This window comes from Sclerotinia sclerotiorum, genomic scaffold (genome assembly GCF_000146945.2).
Source record: "Sclerotinia sclerotiorum 1980 UF-70 scaffold_22 genomic scaffold, whole genome shotgun sequence".
Classification (NCBI taxonomy): Eukaryota; Fungi; Ascomycota; class Leotiomycetes; order Helotiales; family Sclerotiniaceae; genus Sclerotinia; species Sclerotinia sclerotiorum.
This window is the reverse complement of record NW_001820814.1, coordinates 443,068-464,480: the sequence shown is the minus strand read 5'-3', so window position 1 is coordinate 464,480 and position 21,413 is coordinate 443,068. Positions and strand designations below refer to the sequence as shown.

The window sequence follows — 21,413 nt, the reverse complement described above, 5'->3', positions numbered from 1 at the left end:
TTGTCTGCTTGTCTGCTTACTCGGATTTTACTAACACCCGACCTGCCTCAGATGAGTACGTAAATGTAAATATGAGTCAGGCCTTAAGTGATCAAAGCGAGTCTTTTTCTTCCACCAAGAATGATACAGTAGTCGGTGGGGAGTCAGAGTCCTTTTTAGTGATCGGGTCGTGGGATGTGATTCGCTGGGCGTTTGATTCAAATTCCAAGGGGCTGAGGGGCCGATACGCTTAGGAGAGAGAAGAATCTAGATGGAAGGAATGAGATGAGGTGGATGGAAAAAATGGGTGAATTGGGATATTTGGTGCTCATGTCCCATGCCCCATGCAAGAAAATTGAAATAAGATATGCGATTTGTTGAAGCACAGGGACAGGTAAAAAGAAAAGGATGAGGAAGTTTTCGGACACTTTTCTATAGTAGTATCTGTATCTTGTTTTGCTCTATGCATCCCAAATATAATATATCGCCGATGAAGGGATATATAGGGAGATGTTTTATTCTCCATTCTTCTTTTTTCTAGAATCTTCACGATCGATCTGACTGCCGTTATATACGGATCAGAATAAAAACTTACTTTCACCAAGACACCAAAAATTTAACCTTAATTGGCAAACTATTTTTCCCCAGGATTTTTTTATTGGATTTTATTGGATTTAACTGAGTTTTAATTGGACCCATAAGGTTAGTGCTCATCAGAGAATACCTTGCGTTGCCCTAGTCTACGCATACATTCACTTTTCCATATCCATCAACCACGATTCGCAAAGGGATTTCGACAAGGCTCCCGTTATCGGATTTGAGGGCGTTTCTATTTATCTCCGTTCACTATTTACTTCATTTCCTCCGTTACTTACGACTTAAATCCTCCGCCGGTTTCGTCCGTAGAGGAGCTTTGAGATGTGAAATAAAAACAGCTATATATATTCGCATTACTGTACATCTTCAGATTATTTCTTTTTGACTAATCAATCATACAGAAGATTGCTTCTTCTACTTTACCAAAGTTATCTTTTATCTATATACTTTCTTCTAAGAAGTCTTACCAAATCAAGAAGAACTCAGCGATCGAACGGCAATGATGACGGATGAAAAATTACCACCCACGACAGCATCGTCTGCTTCAAGTACAATGCATGAGAAATCTGACGCAGAACAAGCAAATCTGGAACGCGAAGCTATGACAACATCGGGTGCTGGATCGACGGAAAAAACTCCTCAAGCTATAACTTCGGTTCAGGAAGGGGACAACAATAACCCGATAGAGTTAAATAGGACGAGAAGTGCAGCGGACGTACAACAAGAGGAGTTGAACAGGGTTATGACAAGTGCAGATGGTGTAGAATATCCAACTGGTGTCAAGTTACAGTTGATTACGTTGGCATTATGTTTATCGGTTTTCTTGATGGCATTGGTAAGTTTCTTCTAGTTTATTCAAGACTATAGTTTCTCAGTTCTTGGGTTCTTGGGTTCTAATTAGTGAATAGGATAATTCCATTATTGCAACAGCTATTCCTAAGATTACTGATCAATTTCACTCATTGGACGATGTTGGTTGGTATGGATCTGCATGTAAGAATCTCTAACATTCATATTTGTTGATTTTGGCTTCCCCATGAGGAACTACTATGTGGAAACTTAGAGACTGACAATCATGTGTTTACAGACCTTCTCACTACTGCTTCCTTCCAACTTCTTTTTGGGAAATTCTATTCATATTTCTCAATAAAATGGGTTTACCTCATCGCAATTGGTATCTTCGAGCTCGGTAGTTTGATCTGTGGAGTTGCGCCAAATTCGGTTGCCTTGATCATCGGTAGAGCTATTGCTGGTTTGGGAAGTGCTGGAATCTTTTCAGGTGCTTTGATTATCGTCGCATATTCCGTACCTTTGATCAAGAGACCGATGTTTACTGGGTTCATTGGAGCTATGTATGGTATTGCCTCTGTAGCTGGACCATTACTTGGAGGTGTATTCGTAAGTCTGCCTTGACACTTCACCATGACAAACACTGACCAGAACAGACTGATAAAGCAACTTGGCGTTGGTGCTTCTTCATCAATCTTCCTATAGGAGCTGGTTAGTCTTCCACATACTCTCCATGACCAGCTTTCGCTTATTAATATGATATGTAGTCACTGTTATTGTTATCTTGATTTTCTTCAAAGCTCCCGATAGAGCAGCTGTTGCGGAACTTCCATGGAAAGAGCGTGTAAAGGAATTCGATCTTCTCGGTACCGCATTCTTCATTCCAGCTATCATCTGCCTATTGCTCGCACTTCAATGGGGTGGAACCAAATACCATTGGGATAATGGTCGTATCATCGCACTCTTCGTACTCTTCGGAATACTAATAGGAGTATTTATCGCCATCCAATTCTGGAAAGGAGACAGCGCCACCGTACCACCCAACATCATGAAGAAGCGAAGCATGTGGTCAGCTGCATGGTTCTCTTTCTGTCTCGGATCATATTTCCTCCTTCTAATCTACTATCTTCCTATTTGGTTCCAAGCCGTCAAGGGTGATTCGGCTGTCAAATCTGGTATTTCTAACATACCAATGGTGTTGACATTGGTAATTGTTAGGTTCGTATAATCTTCCTCATCTTTTGCATACTTTCATACTGATAACATATTTTAGTATCATCTCTGGAGTTGGTGTCACAACAATCGGTTATTACGCACCATTCATGATCATTTCTTCAGTAATCGCAGCAATTGGAATCGGTCTCTTAACCACCTTCAAACCTGACACCAACCACGCAGCATGGATCGGCTACCAATGTCTCGCTGGTATCGGTATCGGCTTTGGTATGCAACAACCTCTCATTGCATGTCAAACCGTCCTCGATATCTCACAAGTCCCAACCGGTACCTCCGTCATCATCTTTGTACAAACCCTTGGTGGAGCCCTCTTCGTCTCTATCGGTCAAAACATCTTTACAAACAAACTTTCTGAAAATTTGGCACATTTTGTACCAGATTTAGATCCTGCTGTTGTTTTAAACACAGGTGCTACTAGTATCCAGAAAGACATCGCTCCACAATATTTGGCCGGTGTAACGATTTCTTATAATAATGCATTGACGCAATCATTCCTGGTGGCGGCTGTTATGGCTGCTCTGACTATTATTGGTAGTCTAGCCGTTGAGTGGAAGAGTGTCAAAGGAAAGAAAATTGAGATGGCGGCTGCTTAAATCCGAGTTCGGGAAAGATTTTCAATCAGGAGTTGAGAATTCGAAGCTTGGGTTTAAGGTCGTTGTAGATGCGTATGATTATGTTGATGTTTATGTGCTGCAATTTTTTTTTGGCCCTGTACATGTGTACTATATACCCCTTTTCGCGTTGGAAACCTTTTATAAAGGAAAGAAAGACTTGCTTTTCGCTATGGCGGTTACTTGGAATATTTAATTAGTGGATGGATGGATGGATGAGAGAATCATAGGCTGCTTGTGTGATACAGCAGCTGGGAGATGGGTGATGAAGGGTGGTGTCTTGTCTTGATGGTTGAATAGTTGAGATGAGATGACATGATGAATGCCTACGAGATAGATGATGCATGCATGGATGAATATTTATGCCATGTTTTACTTGAGGAATGAGATAGATAGATAGATATATAGATGGATGGAGGGGATACAAAATTAACTCTACTTACTTACTTATTTAGTTATTTTAATTAATATAAAAATGCGACTAATAGAAGAAAGATATTCATCTTCAGATTTCAGATATTGATACCGTATGTAAGATTCCAAATAAAGTTTGACAATGAATGGATTACGTTCATAGGAAGACATAGATGATTTGACATGCTTTGTTTTGCGTTGCTTTTGCAAGAAACGACAAATCTTCAGTAAATTCCATTTGAAATTTGAATCAGGAATTGAAATTGAAACGTGCAACACGGACTAATTACTTGATAATGAGCTAGCTCTACTCTATAGCTCTACACTGTAGAGATGCGAACTATTAAAAAATCATTTAGAATTACCACTTGGCGGAAGAGAAGACTTGCTGCCGCTGGGCTAGTTTTCGGAATATACTAAATTGGAATGGTTTGATTCTATCATTCTGAAATTTGAATGTATATCTGAAAATAGCTGTGTTTGTTGGGGTATTTTATAGGAGTGGAGTGTTTTTGGATGGGAAGCGTGTTTTTGGTCAACTAGGGTTAATTGTTTAATACGATCTTGAGACTGGTAGCACCAGTAGCACCTGTTGAGAAATTTTATTTCTGTAAAAGGAGTAGTAATAGCAAAGAAGGGGAGGGATCTCAGGACCAACAACGCATAGAAGTCATGGAAGAACCGGCACGGATTCATAGCTTGACTGCTGCCGATAACGGATACAGAACATGTCATGTTCAGCTTTTTCTGGAATCAAATGTTTGCTGAAATGCCTGACACGCTTGAGTTTTCACCACGACTGAAACTGATTCCCTTCAACAATGAGTTGGCGACCTTTTAGGAATAGGTCCGATGGCTGAAAACGTTGCTATGCATTGATCTTGCTGTATCTGCCTAATCTTCCTATCATGGCATTTGAGCCCGTTCTAAAAAGGCCACTTTGAAAGTATTTTGCAAAGCCTGAGATGTGCCGCCAAAGATAATGACTGTCTCGTCCCAATAAGCTATTTCTTCAGTATGATGATTCAGAAAATATCTATTTAGTTAGTCGAGGCTTGCCGCAAGTGTAATGTAATGGTAGAACCTTGTAGCCATGTAAAAAGTCCTTAGCCCCAGTTGGATATTTCGTTTCTACATCTTCGTGAGCTGACTTTTACCTGAAACCAACCATATGGTTCTCAATATCTCAGTAGCTTGGTTTTGGTGTTATCATAGTCATATTCCAGGCAGCATACACTATGCTTTCCAATGCTAAGCCATACTGCTGGCCACAGCAAAGAGGTTCTGCGCTCCGTTGTAATGAGATATGCTCTACCGACACTTTTAATGTTTGTACCATGGAAAAGTCAGGCTATTGCACAAAACTTGTAAGCAATATGATGGGCGTCGCCTATGACTGCCCTAATCCTGATTTTCATCGGCGAAATAATCTACAAGAAGATCGTTTCTCCACAATCTGGACACCCAACGCAGCCGATGAACCGAAGGATCTCTCACATTTCAGGAGAATCTACCTCACTGCATCTGTCATAGGTGCTGCACTCCAGAGCATTGATATTTCTAGTATTTCATTATCTAGCGACCTAGCTGTCCTCATAGTGTACTACCTCCGAGTTCCGAAACTACTTGGTCGAATTCTGGAGTTTGTACATTGCGTCATGTGCTTGGCTCACAATGCAGTCTAGCATAACAAGTATCTTAACAGAATAAACTGCTGATGTGGAAAAGCTGTTGTATTTTACCTCGTGCCAACTTGGCTACTAGGCCAGGAGCCGCGTTGGCGGGTTGTTGGTACTGGTTGGAAATGCAAATGGCTCGCACTAGCATCCCGGCCAGAAAGTAATGAATTTGCAAACATGTCTATTTGACGAATGGAAAGAGAGCACACACAAACAAATGAGGAAAACAATAAAGTAAAGCCATGTATGTACAAGAGCTTCCGAGTAGTTCATATGAAGGACTTGCTATCACCCCAACATCTTGAGACTCTGGTCCGGTTGCTTTTATGCACTGTTTAATAAAGAAAAGAATAAGAAATATATTGATCTTTACTGTAATAGACTACTCAAGTAAAATACGCATTTCAAACAAAATGTGGTACGAGTGATTGCCAATATAACAAGCTAGTTATCAGACCGTATAATGACAAGCATACTATTATTTACTCCAGCGGCTCGGTTCGCTGGTCTACCCGCAGTTTCACCACTAGAAGCCGAGCGTTGTGGAACGCGGGCAGGAGAACCCAAACTCTGCATTCCAAAGCAAAATGTTATATCTTGAAAACATTATGGAAAGATTGATACCTAGTATCTTTATCGTTCTCAAAATGAGTCGTTGATGTGAATATCAAACCTCAATGCTTAGTGAGAAAGGGGTCGTGCCCCTTATGTACTTAATCATGTGACGTGGCTGGCCGATTGGCTAAAATGGACTAGCGCATTCCTAGCTTCGTTGATCCAAGCGGTTTACAATTGTCGCCGTCGCAAGTGACAAGGCCAGTTTTAGAAGCATACAACCACATACACTCTCCACATTTCAAATCTCATATTCCTCAGCACCCCTCACATCTGGGTACTTTTCAAATTCTCTAATAATTTCCCACAGTACTTGTACTTCCCAATCTGCGTTCCTTACTAATTGAGCACTTTTCTGGGTAAACAGCGCCTCTGCGCAGATAGCTTACCCACTACTTTGGGTCAACAATTAAAAGAGGTCATTTTCCTTTGATCGCATAGATTCAGAGAATCATTAAAGATGGGTCCACTCCCAATCAAGTTCACGGAGCTTCTCCAGGTATGATATGAGGTCTACATGTGATGAATTGTTGACTTGTGTTTACTGACTTTAATTTAGTTAACAAGTGTCGGAGTTGAGGTATGTGCCAGCCACAAATACAGCTGGTTTTTACCAGCTCTGCCATGCCATTTTTAGCTATGGTACATCATCAAATTTGACTTACTAACTGTTAATTTTATAGGCGCAATCGATAGGTTTTAATTCATGTGTAAGTTATTCCAACTGAGCTTTAGGCATGTATTAATTATTTGACCAGACACTGGAGTCAGATTCATACATCTGCGTACGAGAGAAGAAGAACGAAGCCGCGCAACCAGAAGTCGTCATCGTCGATCTAAAGCAAAACAATGCTGTCACCCGAAGACCTATCAAGGCGGATAGTGCCATTATGCACTGGTCGAAACAGGTCATCGCATTAAAGGCACAATCAAGGACCTTACAAATATTTGACTTGGGTGCCAAGGCGAAGCTAAAGTCTGCTACCATGAATGAAGATGTTGTCTTCTGGAAATGGTTCAGTGAGACAAGCTTGGGATTGGTTACCGACACAACAGTTTACCACTGGGATGTTTTTGACCCAAATCAGGCAGCTCCGGTGGAGGTCTTCAAGAGAAATCCAAACCTTTCTGTAAGTTCTGCCATTACTGGAGGAGGAAATGATATTGATGTTTCGCCAGGGATGTCAGATCATCAACTATCGTGTTAGTGGTGATGGCAAGTGGATGGTAGTCGTGGGCATTACACAACAACAAGGACGAGTGGTCGGAGCGATGCAACTATATTCGAAAGACAGAGGCATCAGTCAGGCCATCGAGGGCCATGCCGCAGCATTTGGTACACTACGATTAGAATCTGCGCCAGCAGACACGAAAGTGTTCACATTTTCGGTTCGAACTGCTACTGGCGCAAAGCTACACATAGTCGAGGTCGACCATCAATCTTCAAATCCACCGTTTTCAAAGAAAGCAGTTGATGTATATTTTCCTGCTGAAGCTGTAAACGATTTCCCAGTCGCCATGCAAGTTTCGCAAAAATACAGCATTATTTATTTGGTTACCAAATACGGCTTTATTCACCTATACGATCTTGAGACTGGTACATGTATTTTCATGAACCGCATCTCAAGCGAGACGATCTTCATTACAGCCGGCGACTCGGAATCCGCTGGACTTGTTGGTGTTAACCGAAGGGGACAAGTACTGTCGGTATCTGTTGATGAAACAACAATTATTCCGTACTTGCTCCAAAATCCTGCAAACTCTGGCTTAGCAGTCAAGCTTGCCTCAAGAGCCGGTCTACCTGGTGCAGACAACCTCTATGCCAACCAATTCGAGCAACTTTTGGCTGCCGGAAACTACTCTGAGGCTTCGAAAATCGCGGCAAACTCTCCCCGCGGCTTTTTGCGAACTCCACAAACTATCGAACGTCTCAAGAGCTTACCGGCTGTGCCGGGTCAATTATCCGTTATCTTACAATACTTTGGTATGCTGCTTGACAAGGGATCGTTGAATAAACATGAGACGTTAGAGCTTGTACGACCTGTTTTGGCTCAGAATCGAAAGCATCTTCTTGAAAAGTGGATGAAGGAAAACAAACTCGACTGTTCTGAAGAATTGGGTGACATTGTCCGACAACAAGATACACAGCTTGCACTCGCTATCTATCTTAAGGCAAATGTTCCCCACAAGGTTGTTGCTGCATTCGCCGAGAGTGGTCAATTCGAGAAGATCTTACCTTACGCCCAACAAGCAGGTTACCAACCGGACTATGTCCAATTACTCCGCAATATTATCTCTATCAACCCTGAAAAGGGAGCCGAATTTGCTACTCAGTTGGCAAATACTGAAGGGGGATCTCTAGTTGACATTGAGCGTGTTGTAGACGTATTTCAGTCTCAAGGAATGGTTCAACCCGCTACTGGATTCTTGCTTGATGCATTAAAGGAGAACAAGCCTGAGCAAGGACACTTGCAAACTCGCCTCCTTGAAATGAATCTCATGAATGCCCCTCAAGTCGCTGACGCCATTCTTGGCAACGAAATGTTCTCTCACTACGACAAGCCTAGAATCGCGCAGCTATGTGAACAAGCTGGCCTTGCTCAAAGAGCTTTGGAACACTATGAAGACCCTGAGGCTATCAAACGTGTCATTGTCAATATCGTTGCATCCCCAACTTTCAGTCAAGAATGGCTCACCGGTTACTTTGGTCGCTTGTCCCTTGAACAGTCATTAGATTGTCTTGATGCTATGCTTAAAGTAAACATTCGTCAAAACCTCGGGGCCGTTGTTCAGATTGCCGTGAAATACTCGGATTTACTCGGCCCTGTTAGATTGATCGATCTTTTTGAGAAGTACAAGACTGCTGAAGGTCTATACCACTATCTTGGTAGCATTGTCAATCTGAGTGAGGACCCAGATGTAAACTTCAAATATATTGAGGCTGCCGTGAAGATGCAGCAGTACCAGGAGGTTGAACGTATATGCCGTGACAGGTTCGTCCCCTATCGCCCTATTGTCGCGTTGTTTATGTAGCTAATGATACTCTAGTAATTCCTCTGATCCGCTTAAAGTCAAAAACTTCTTGAAGGAGGCCAAATTGACCGAGCAATTGCCGCTGATCATCGTCTGTGATCGATTCAACTTCATTCATGAGTTGGTACTTTACCTCTATCAGAACCAACAGTTCCAATCTATCGAGGTCTATGTCCAACGAGTCAACCCTGCACGAACTCCTGCTGTCGTCGGTGGATTACTCGATGTTGACTGCGATGAGCAAATCATCAAGAATCTTTTGAATTCCGTTAATCATGCTTCCATCCCTATCGATGAGCTTGTTCAGGAGGTTGAATCCCGCAACCGTCTTAAGCTCCTGTTGCCTTTCCTCGAGGCCACCTTGGCTGCAGGCAACCAGCAACAAGCTTTACATAACGCGCTCGGAAAAATCTTTATTGATAGGTACCTACATCGCCCTACGGTGCTTAGAACATGATGGCTAACTATGGTTTTAGTAACAATAACCCAGAGCAATTCCTCAGGACAAACGATATGTACGATTGCAAGGTTTTGGGTACCTACGCAGCTAAGCGAGACCCGTCGCTTGGTATGTTTGTTTTTTTGTTTCTCTTTTCATTCTATCAACTGTACTTCCACAATTTCATTACTGCATCTAGATTTGGGAAGGTAGTACCTTCCTATGATACCTGGTCACTTCTTCGACACTAATCACCCCTTCTTCTTCGACTGCATCTTCATCTGATACCTGGACGGGCCAACAACAATGACTGCCCCTTCATTTTTTGGGCAGGCTTTCTCGTGATGTTATGATGATAGAAGGATATCCCTCTTCCAGTTGGACAACTGCCCGAAGCAATCTCGTAACCAGCCTCGAGCACATCATTTATTGGACCAAGACATTTTATGACACCTTTGGGGGATATGCTCAAATTGATAACACCGATGGTCGTCATTAGCTTTGCTTGAATCAGCGTGGTCAATGTTTGCTTCACACAAAGAAATCGGTAGTACCGATTCTGCTCCATTTGCTGAATTTTCTTCTGAGAACTTTACGGATTTTTTGCTAACCAATTAAAAGCTATTATCGCATTTAGTAAAGGTCAGAACGATCTCGAACTCGTCAACATCACCAACGAAAATTCTATGTACAAAGCTCAAGCTCGCTACCTTTTGGAAAGAGCTGATAACGAATTGTGGGGGTTTGTCTTGTCTGAAAACAATATTCACCGCCGATCTGTGATTGATCAAGTCATATCTACAGCTGTTCCAGAGTCAACTGAGCCCGAAAAGGTTTCTGTTGCAGTTGCAGCCTTCCTTAGCGCTGATCTTCCAGGTGAATTGATTGAATTGCTTGAGAAGATCGTTCTTGAGCCTTCGCCATTCAGCGACAATGAGAGCTTGCAGAATCTTCTCATTCTCACCGCCACCAAAGCTGATAAGAGTCGAGTCATGGATTATATTCACAAGTTGGATGCGTATAATCCTGTGGATGTCGCTTCAATCTGCATTGAAGTTGGCTTATATGAGGAGGCATTCGAGGTTTACAAAAAGATTAATGACCATATTAACGCTGTCAACGTCCTCGTTGAGCACATTGTCAGCATCGATCGCGCACAAGATTTTGCGGAACAGGTGGAGATTCCTGAAGTATGGAGTAGAGTCGCTAAAGCTCAGTTGGATGGTCTACGTGTTTCCGACGGTATCAATAGCTATCTCCGAGCAAACGATCCAAGTAACTACCTAGAGGTTATTGAAATTGCTACTCACGCTGGCAAGGACGAAGACCTCATCAAATACCTTCGCATGGCCCGTAAGACACTTCGTGAGCCTGCTATCGACACTGGACTTGCCTTTGCATTTGCTCGTACTGATCAATTAAGCGAACTTGAGGACTTCCTCAGGGGAACTAATGTCGCTGATATTGAAGAGTCGGGTGACAAGGCATATGCTGAAGGGTTCCACCAAGCTGCGAAGATCTTCTTCACCAGTATTTCAAACTGGGCCAAACTTGCCACCACTCTTGTTCACCTCGAGGATTATCAATCCGCCGTCGAATGCGCAAGAAAGGCTAATAATATCAAGGTCTGGAAGCAAGTCAACGCCGCTTGTGTTGAGAAGAAGGAATTCCGTCTTGCTCAGATTTGTGGTCTCAATTTGATCGTTGATGCTGAAGAGTTACAAAGCTTGGTCAAGCAATACGAGCGCAACGGCTACTTCGATGAACTTATTGCATTACTTGAGCAGGGTCTAGGTCTTGAACGTACGTTGCTTCCTGAATTTTTCTACTACTAATAGTTCGAAACCATGTACTAACGTTATCATATTTAGGATGTCATATGGGAATTTTTACGGGACTAGGTATTGCTCTTTCCAAGTACCATCCAGATCGCACAATGGAGCACCTGAAGCTTTTCTGGAGTAGAATCAATATTCCAAAGATGATTCGTGCCTGCGAGGAAGCCCACCTTTGGCCGGAATTGATTTTCTTGTACTGCCATTATGATGAGTGGGATAACGCTGCTCTTGCAATGATGGAGAGAGCTGCCGACGCATGGGAGCACCACTCTTTCAAGGATATCATTGTCAAGGTAGCAAATTTGGAGATCTACTACCGCGCTCTGAATTTCTATCTTCAAGAGCAACCATCTCTCATTACCGATCTTCTACAGGCACTTGCACCAAGAATTGACGTCAATCGTGTTGTCAAGATGTTCGAAAAGTCTGACAACATCCCTCTCATCAAGCCTTTCCTTCTTAACGTTCAAACTCAGAATAAGAAGATTGTCAACGTGGCCATCAATGATTTGTTGATTGAGGAGGAAGACTACAAGACTCTCCGTGATTCTGTTGAGAACTACGATAACTATGATGCCGTCGAGCTTGCTCAACGATTGGAGCGTCATGATTTGGTCTTCTTCCGCCAAATTGCTGCTAATATTTACCGCAAGAACAAACGCTGGGAGAAGTCGATCGCTCTTTCAAAGCAAGACAAGCTTTTCAAAGATGCAATTGAGACTGCTGCTATCTCTGGCAAGTCAGATGTTGTCGAGGAGCTGCTTAGATATGTAAGTTTGTCATTCGCTATTCCTTTTCTTTTGCTAATCATTCTCCTAGTTCGTCGATATCGGTAGCCGAGAATGTTATGTTGGTATGCTCTATGCTTGCTATGATCTCATCCCCGTCCATGTTGTCATGGAAGTCTCATGGCGTCACAGCCTTACAGATTTTACCATGCCATTCATGATTAACTATTTGGCCCAACAAAGCTCTACGATTGCTGAGTTAAAGAAGGACAATGAGGAGAGGAAGTTGAGAGAAAAGTCACAGGTTCAAGAAGAGGACAATACCCCCATTCTCGGAGGCAATCGTCTTATGATCACCGCTGGACCGACCGGACGTGCGTCTCCAGCCCAGTTCGGCCACACTAATGGATTCGCACCACAACCGACAGGTTTTGGAGGGTTTTAGATGATGCTGGAGGATGAAGAACACGCCTATACATAATGATATTGCATTTGGGTTGCAAGTTTTCTTGATTTTTTTCATCAAGCCTGGGTTCGCGGAGATATGCATCTCGGAAAAATTCCATGATGAGGATGATGATATAGTTGTATGCTTGTTGCAGCATTTACTGGGTAGAATCCTTTTTTCCTTCTTCAAGGGAGGACTCGCCATGTTTGTAACTGATAGTTTGAGGAGCGTTTATGGAAGAGTCTGCCTTAAGATTCTCTGATGTATTTCTGCACATTACGAGAAAAGTAAAAGCTAGTTTACATTAAGACGAAACAAAAAGAGCCGTGCTCGCGCCGTTCCGCTGATGCCGCCTTGGTGTGTTGGATCTTAGATAAGAGTGAGATGTCCTGCACTGTGACCTGCACTGTGATGGCCAAGAATGCCAATTCTGCAGTAGTGTTTCACGATGTAACTGTACACATTTTGCCAAAATAGAAAATGTTTTGAACTTTTTTTGATGGATGTTTTGATGCCAAGTAGCTTGGTTCGTAGCTTGGTTCTTGGTTGGCTATGACATCGGCTACGCGCCGAAACCACGAGGAGGGGTTCAAAACTTTGGGATAGTTGAATGTAGATACTTAGATCTGAAATAATAGCTTGGCGAGTTGAGGCGATGTAGATATGTGTAGGATAGAGAAGTACTTGGCAGATTGGCGTGCCGGCTTGGCGTCTGTAGAAGCTCAGGAAATGCGTGGCTGGTACCCCACTAGCTTGGGTCTACTAAGATGTAAGCAGAGGGTGGTATTTGGATGGATTAGTGGGAGGTATTTGAGTATGAATTAGGAAAAGTAGAAGATCAAAGAATGATACTTGATAGCTGCAAGTTAGGAGGGGTTCGGACAATTAGATGACGAGTAGGAGCGAGATGATAGATGGGATTATGCAGGAGGGAGGAGATGTACGAAGTAGAGGTTAGCCTCGGCAATCAAAATAGGTATGGCGATATCGCATGTATAGATCTAAAGTTATGAATATGAATTATAAGGTTGTGATCACCGTTTGCTAAATCTTAAAAAGATGAAATATATGAAATTATGAGTTCAACGCCTTGGTCTGGGCTGCCGATAACATCACCGGTCCTCGGCATTGGCCATGCTTCGCATCATTTTAAAAGTCAATAAAGCCCCACGAATACGATAGCCACCTGAGCCGCCAAAAAATAAACAGAGGTTACACTGCGTGAATATTTCTGAGATGCGATACGATGAGTATGAATCATGAAGGACGTTTGGAAGATGGGGATGGATGGTGATGATGCATTTGATAAGTGGAAATTTATGTGAGGGTGGAGGATAAGGTATTACGGAGATATGGAAGAATGGAATCAATCAATGGACAGATGGATATTGGTCCGTATTGGATGGTTGGCTATTGGTTTACGTACGGAGTACCTGAGGATATCCCGCGCGGCTGGCTCGATGTTAATTCGGATTGGACGGTAGACAATTGGTACAAAATTACGAATCCAGTACATGAGGATATCCCACGCGCTATTCTGCATGCCGGCTGGCTGGTGGATGATGTGATGTGTTGTGGAGGGGTAGACGCGGAGCAATAATGCATTGGTCCGTGGCAATGAAGTACATACATAATTCTTTGGCATGGTTGATTAGCACAGCATGTATGCACATTGTACAGTATGTGTGCATTTTTTTTTCCTCGCAAACGTCGGCGTACGTGATGAAGGGGGGGTAAATCTGATGCGGCGGATATTTTGACTATGAGTTGTATTCTCTGTTGGGACCCTTACTATATGTTGAGTGTTGTGCTTTTGCAAAACTTCACTGTACAATTATATCACGTTATTTGTTTTGATATTAGTTCTTTCTTGACGCCGTTGTGAAATCTTACTTTGGATTTGATATTGATATTCGTTGAAGATCATAGATCTGTCATTATCGTAGTAATATGATTGGTTCGGGACTTAGCACGCTCACTTCGGTCCAAATACATGGAGACATTTCCGAAGCTTAAATCCTGTAGCGGAAAGTTTGATAGATGATGGATTAAGGATGGTGATGTTGGGTGGATTAGATTTCTGGGCTGTTGATATTGCAATGTAACATCAGTGACCTGAAGACCTAGAATCTTACTCGAGTGTGAGTCAACTGGAAATGGAAATGGAGATCACGGTAAGAATGGGATGGTCGATCTTAGATTAATGGAATGAAACTTTAAGCAGTGATGGACGGTCTCTCACACAGGTAGTGGGGTATATCTGCTCTAAGGTTGGAGGTCTACAAACAAAATGCTCACTTGGCGATGAATACATGGCGTTAGATTTCTTTAGCAGTATGCCGTACGTACCAGTAATGGAAACTTTAGCTGAGGTCTATCAAATTAGTTCAGGTTCCTTCCCGTGTGAAGCACTCAGGCTTTTCTAGTCTGGAATAATAGTCCTCTACCTTGATAGCAGTGGCATGACCAATAGATCAAGCTCTTTTTTCAGTTCACAAAGAGTATCAAAAAGTGGCTGATGGCCAAGTGAATGAAGCAAACAGACAAAAAAGAAGCTGCGCTGCGCTGCGCTGCGTTGCGCTGTGTCTCTTGTGACGGCGATGGCGATGGTGATCAGAGCCCTGCTCCACCTGGTGCTTCAAAGTCTAATGTCCAAGACTTACCTAGTATTAATAAGAATACAGAGAAATGCACCTGGCCAAGTGAGCGATTATTTTGAAGAATTTGACCAAGAAAGCCCAAGAAATCCTAGGCGTTAGAAGAGTATAAATTAAACCTTGTCAAAAAATTGCTGCCCCTCACCATATTGCATTTGAACAAGCCTCAATATCACCAAGGAAAACTCGGGTCTATTCACTACTTGAGAAAATTAAATAGGACCATTAAAGTCAAGAAGATTCCCTCATTTTGAGAACTAGTCTTTTCCCTTCTTCTTCTCCTTCTTGTTCCTCTTCCTCATACCCGGCTAGTCCTCCTAGTCATCCTGCTCGTCCGTCTATCCGCATAAAAAGACATTCAATTATCTTTTTACGAGAAACAAAGCATACGAATTGTTCCCAAGAGTGTTTCTGCAGTACAGTGTACGCGTTCCACTAATTTACAATATATTATTAGCATTAGTAGCTTTTTTCTAGAAGCTGTCCCTCGCTCCCACACTCCAATTTAACCCCTCCATTATTTATACGCTTAAGGTTATCCTGGGCCGAACCTAAGCCGAGAGCCCCTCCGTCCGTCTTCTTAAGACCAACGAGCAAGAAGCTCAACAACACAACCAAATCCAACAACCACACCGTCACAAATCTCAATATGGCTCACCACGATGAGAAAGGTCCTCACGGAGATGGAGCTTACAGTGAGGTTATCGAGGAGGGTTCCGATCTCAAACACCCACATACCGTCCATCGCATTAGAGCTAACTCCTCTATTATGCAACTGAAGAAGATTCTTGGTGAGCAATCAATCTATCGATCATAACCTATCCGCCAAACTTCAAAGTCCCTGCAGTATATGCTAATCTAAATCTCTTGTGATCTACAGTGGCCAATCGTGGTGAAATTCGTAAGTTTTCGATCCAACCAATCCATTTTTGTTTACTGTTGTGTTATGTGACTCAACTAACGTTTGTGTAGCTATTCGTGTATGTTATCGTCCAATTGCTTCAAGCTGATAAATTCAGAATGTGCTGACCTGACTTCCCTGCTCTTTAGATTTTCCGTACAGTAAGTTTGCTTATCCTGTCCTCGATAGCCCTACGTATCCTTTCCAAGAGATTCTATATGCATCAGACTGACTCGTCTCTTTTTCTAGGCCCACGAGCTTTCCCTGCAAACAGTCGCGGTCTTTAGGTAACACCTTGGCGATAATCATATAATGGACATCTGGCTGACCGAGTTGGTAGTTATGAGGATCGTCTTAGCATGCACAGACAGAGTGAGTAATCTGCGAACCATACACGGTGAAGAGAGGCTGATTATATGGTGTTACAGAGGCCGATGAAGCATACGTTATCGGCAAGCGGGGTCAATATACACCGGTTGGTGCATACTTGGCAGGAGACGAAATCATCAAGATTGCTCTTGAGCATGGCGTTCAAATGATACATCCTGGTATGAGAATTGAATTTATCACAATCATCGGGGCATGTGTCTAATATTCTACTAGGTTATGGTTTCCTTTCCGAGAACGCCGAGTTTGCAAGAAACGTTGAAAAGGCTGGACTTATTGTAAGTGGAACATCCATCGTCTTATACGTTTGACCACTATAGCTTACAATATCCGCCGTATAGTTCGTTGGTCCTTCCCCAACCGTTATCGATGCTCTTGGAGATAAGGTATCTGCCAGAGAAATTGCCATCAAGGCTGGTGTACCAGTTGTTCCAGGTACTGAAGGCGCTGTTGAAAAATTTGAGGATGTGAAGAAATTCACCGATGAATTCGGTTTCCCAATCATCATCAAGGCGGCATATGGAGGTGGTGGACGTGGTATGCGTGTTGTCCGACAACAATCAGACCTCGAAGATGCTTTCAACCGTGCCACATCCGAAGCCAAGTCTGCCTTTGGAAATGGAACTGTTTTCGTGGAGCGATTCCTTGACAAACCAAAGCACATCGAGGTACAACTTTTAGGAGACAACCACGGAAACATTGTTCACTTGTACGAGCGTGACTGTTCCGTACAACGAAGACATCAAAAGGTGGTAGAAATTGCACCAGCTAAGGATCTTCCACAAGAAGTCAGAGACAACCTCTTGAATGATGCTGTCAAACTTGCCAAGTCGGTCAACTACCGTAACGCAGGAACAGCTGAATTCTTGGTTGATCAACAAAATCGATACTACTTTATTGAAATCAACCCACGTATTCAAGTCGAGCATACTATCACGGAAGAGATCACTGGAATTGATCTTATTGCAGCACAAATTCAAATCGCTGCAGGTGCAACACTTTCTCAATTGGGTCTTACACAAGATCGCATTTCTACCAGAGGTTTTGCTATCCAATGTCGTATTACCACAGAAGATCCTGCGCAAGGATTCTCACCAGATACTGGAAAGATTGAGGTCTACCGCTCAGCTGGTGGTAACGGAGTTCGTCTTGATGGTGGTAATGGATTCGCTGGCGCTGTTATTACTCCTCATTATGACAGGTTCGTAACGGTTCTCCCATTTTCTTCCAATAGCCACCCCTGAAAAGCAATTACTGACTTCATATATAACAGCATGTTAGTCAAGTGTACATGTCAAGGATCTACTTATGAGATTGCTCGAAGAAAGGTTCTTCGTGCCTTGATCGAATTCCGTATCCGTGGTGTTAAGACTAACATTCCTTTCTTGGCTACTTTACTTACTCATCCTACCTTCATCGAAGGCAACTGCTGGACCACATTCATCGACGATACCCCTGAACTGTTCGATTTGGTCGGTAGTCAAAATCGTGCCCAGAAGTTGTTGGCTTATCTCGGAGATGTTGCCGTAAATGGAAGTAGCATTAAGGGTCAAATGGGAGAGCCAAAATTCAAGGGTGAAATCATCATGCCAGAACTCTTTGATGAGAGCGGAAAGAAAATCGATACGTCTGCACCATCTAAAAAGGGATGGAGAAACATTCTTCTTGAACAAGGTCCTGATGCATTTGTAAAAGCTGTCAGGGCAAACAAGGGGTGCCTTATCATGGACACAACATGGCGTGATGCCCATCAATCGCTTCTTGCCACTCGTGTTCGAACAGTTGATCTTTTGAACATTGCAAAGGAGACTAGCCACGCTTACAGCAACTTGTTCAGTTTGGAATGTTGGGGTGGAGCTACCTTTGATGTTGCCATGCGTTTCCTTTACGAAGACCCATGGGACAGACTCCGAAAGATGAGAAAGCTTGTTCCAAACATTCCATTCCAAATGTTGTTGCGTGGAGCCAACGGTGTTGCTTACTCCTCCTTACCTGATAATGCTATCTATCACTTCTGTGAGCAAGCAAAGAAGCATGGTGTTGATATTTTCAGAGTCTTCGATGCGTTGAACGACATTGATCAGCTCGAGGTTGGTATTAAGGCCGTACACAAGGCCGGTGGTGTTGTTGAAGGAACTATTTGTTATTCAGGTTAGTGATTTATCCACCGTGATACGGTTACCGAATACTGACTTCTAAATTAGGTGACAGTACGTACTACCCAATGCTTGACTCGGCTTGGATGTTTCATTCCTTATGTTTCATTTTCGTCTTCTCACTTTTGATATATCAACACCCCCTCCCTATCTTCCCTTTCTCCCCTTCTCTCCGTACTCTGAAGGATCTTTAAATTGTTCATACCCGTTACGACATTGGAGAGTTCTACCAAAAGAGGAATTTTACTTTTGGGAGTATTCTCAATTGTTATGGCAGTTTGGACATTTAATCCCTTCATGAGATTCAAAATATTCCCTTCTGGAGTGCATTCTCAGTGGCACAGCTTCGTCCGAACACTGAAAGTTCCGTGGGACGGGCAAAGCTACATTCAACCTAAAGGGTCTTTTCAAACACTGAAACTATCTTGGACATTGAAAACCTTCATGGGGCTGAAAGAATTTTTGTTCTCCTGAAGCATCTTTTCAAATAATATTAGCTCGAAAATTGAGGCTTGGTTGGGGGATCGCGCTTTGGCTCTCCATTTTCTCTGTTGGAGCATCTTTTCAGTTTTTGATATGAAGTTGGACATTGAAGTCTTCTCAATTGTCCATAACATTTCAGACATTGAAGAGCTTTATGGCGTGATAGCTTTGCTTTCAATTTTCTTTCCAAACCACCTCATTGATGAACGTTTACTGACTTACTCTTGCTCTAGTGTTGAACCCAGCAAAGAAGTATAACTTGGAATACTACTTGTCTTTGGCCGAAAAGTTGGTGGACCTTAAGATTCACATCTTGGGTGTTAAGGACATGGCTGGTGTTCTTAAACCAAGAGCTGCTACCTTGTTGATTGGAGCCCTTCGCAAGAAGTACCCAGACCTTCCAATTCACGTTCACACTCACGATTCTGCCGGTACTGGTGTTGCATCTATGGTTGCTGCAGCTACTGCAGGTGCTGATGTTGTTGACACCGCTACTGATAGTTTGTCTGGCATGACATCTCAACCAAGTGTTGGAGCCCTTCTTGCTTCATTGGAAGGAACAGATCTTGACCCAGGTTTGAATGTTCACCACATCCGCGCTATCGACACATACTGGCAGCAACTTCGTCTCATGTACTCACCGTTTGAGGCTGGTTTACATGGACCTGACCCGGATGTGTACGAACACGAGATCCCAGGTGGTCAATTGACCAACATGATGTTCCAAGCATCTCAACTTGGCCTCGGTGCTCAATGGGCCGAAACAAAGAAAGCTTACGAGCAAGCCAACGACTTACTTGGTGATGTTGTCAAGGTCACTCCAACATCTAAGGTTGTTGGTGATTTGGCACAATTCATGGTTTCCAACAAACTCGACTTCGATTCTGTTCAAGCTAGAGCTAGTGAATTGGACTTCCCAGGTTCCGTCTTGGATTTCTTTGAAGGTTTGATGGGTCAACCATACGGCGGTTTCCCAGAACCATTGAGGACTAACGCTCTCCGTGGCCGACGCAAGCTTGAGAAGCGCCCTGGTCTTTACCTTGACCCATTGGATTTGGCTAAAATTAAGAAAGATATCCATTCCAAGTGGGGCACTGTCACTGAGTGTGATGTTGCAAGTTACGCCATGTACCCCAAGGTCTTTGAAGATTACCGAAAATTCATTCAGAAGTTCGGTGATTTGAGTGTCCTTCCAACTAGATATTTCCTTTCAAAACCAGAAATTGGCGAGGAGTTCCATGTTGAGTTGGAGAAGGGTAAGGTTTTGATCTTGAAACTTCTTGCTGTTGGTCCATTGTCAGATACCACTGGACAGAGAGAGGTTTTCTATGAGATGAACGGTGAAGTCAGACAAGTTACTGTTGATGACAACAAGGCAGCTGTTGAGAACACAAGCAGACCAAAGGCTGATCCAGGAGATTCAAGCCAAGTTGGAGCTCCTATGGCAGGTGTGGTCGTTGAGTTGAGAGTTAAGGATGGTGGTGAGGTTAAGAAGGGTGACCCTCTTGCTGTTTTGAGTGCCATGAAGATGGTGAGTTTTCCCTCTATGAGTCGCCATTATTGATGGAAAGAATTATTTTACTAATCATGAATTTAGGAAATGGTTATATCTGCACCACATGCTGGTAAGGTTAGCAGTATGCAAATCAAGGAGGGAGATTCAGTTGGTGGTTCCGATCTTATCTGTAAAATCGTTAAAGCAGGCGAGTAAATAGCGAATGCAAGTTTGGACGGGTTATTATGATATCAGATGTTGGTAGCGTTGATGGAATGAATGGATTATGATTGCTGGGTCTGAAAGTTATTGCTTAGTAGGACCATGAATTGTACCTAGCTTTATAGAATTATGAATGATTTTAACAATTTGAATGGTGATACTGTTGGTATCTACAATTTGGCTGTGTGAAAAGGAAGAGCAAATGATTACGAGTTGTTCCTTGTGTTAGATTGTCTATATACGTTAATATCCACTCACACCTTTCTAAAGCTTCCAGAAAATATTCATAAGTCATTGGTCTTCAACGCTCTCAATATGCCAATAGCAAGCATGCAATCTGACTTCTCCACACACACACACCTTCTTATATGCAGTGGTATCAGTAGTCAGATCAGCTAACCTAGATATTAAAATCAAGAATTTTTTCGATTTTTTTTCGAATAGAAGTAAGCAGTTGTTAGTTTGAGGGGAAGGGAGGGATTTATGGTTTATGGTTTATGGTTTGTGGGTTGGGAGATGGGAGATGTATGTAAGGTTAAAGTAGGATTGAAATAATAGAAATGTGTGGAGTCTTGATGGATGGGATGGGGTTTAAGGGGGATCTTAGGAGAAGCCGGGTTTGTCTGCGGTTCGTTTGGGAAACCCAAGACCCCAGATACCAATAAATAGAATGCTATGGAACTGTTGAAGGCATAAGAAAGAATGG

The 21,413-nt window shown here is 42.8% G+C and overlaps 4 protein-coding genes across 4 annotated transcripts; all 4 read left to right on the top strand.

Moving 5' to 3' along the window:
- Positions 1 to 1,078: 1,078 nt before the first annotated feature.
- On the top strand, positions 1,079 to 3,194 carry SS1G_12842 (conserved hypothetical protein; the record flags this gene model as incomplete). The annotated part of the gene is made up of 6 exons (XM_001586214.1): positions 1,079 to 1,411; positions 1,485 to 1,569; positions 1,664 to 1,974; positions 2,022 to 2,076; positions 2,133 to 2,583; positions 2,639 to 3,194. The coding sequence occupies 6 exons, from the start codon at positions 1,079 to 1,081 to the stop codon at positions 3,192 to 3,194; spliced, it is 1,791 nt and encodes a 596-aa protein (XP_001586264.1).
- Positions 3,195 to 4,864: 1,670 nt separating this feature from the next.
- On the top strand, positions 4,865 to 5,311 carry SS1G_12841 (predicted protein; the record flags this gene model as incomplete). Its single annotated transcript, XM_001586213.1, has 1 exon — positions 4,865 to 5,311. The coding sequence occupies one exon, from the start codon at positions 4,865 to 4,867 to the stop codon at positions 5,309 to 5,311; it is 447 nt and encodes a 148-aa protein (XP_001586263.1).
- A 1,069-nt stretch (positions 5,312 to 6,380) lies between these two features.
- SS1G_12840 (hypothetical protein) lies at positions 6,381 to 13,077 on the top strand (the record flags this gene model as incomplete). Its single annotated transcript, XM_001586212.1, has 12 exons — positions 6,381 to 6,419; positions 6,480 to 6,500; positions 6,604 to 6,630; positions 6,679 to 7,050; positions 7,100 to 8,913; positions 8,969 to 9,376; positions 9,430 to 9,521; positions 10,014 to 11,195; positions 11,264 to 12,000; positions 12,050 to 12,332; positions 12,780 to 12,841; positions 13,045 to 13,077. The coding sequence occupies 12 exons, from the start codon at positions 6,381 to 6,383 to the stop codon at positions 13,075 to 13,077; spliced, it is 5,070 nt and encodes a 1,689-aa protein (XP_001586262.1).
- Positions 13,078 to 15,712: 2,635 nt separating this feature from the next.
- On the top strand, positions 15,713 to 20,701 carry SS1G_12839 (hypothetical protein; the record flags this gene model as incomplete). Its single annotated transcript, XM_001586211.1, has 11 exons — positions 15,713 to 15,854; positions 15,944 to 15,964; positions 16,083 to 16,125; positions 16,305 to 16,336; positions 16,393 to 16,512; positions 16,568 to 16,629; positions 16,693 to 17,552; positions 17,625 to 18,502; positions 18,556 to 18,609; positions 19,224 to 20,521; positions 20,588 to 20,701. 11 exons carry the CDS (start codon positions 15,713 to 15,715, stop codon positions 20,699 to 20,701), a joined length of 3,624 nt encoding a protein of 1,207 aa, XP_001586261.1.
- Positions 20,702 to 21,413: the final 712 nt, after the last annotated feature.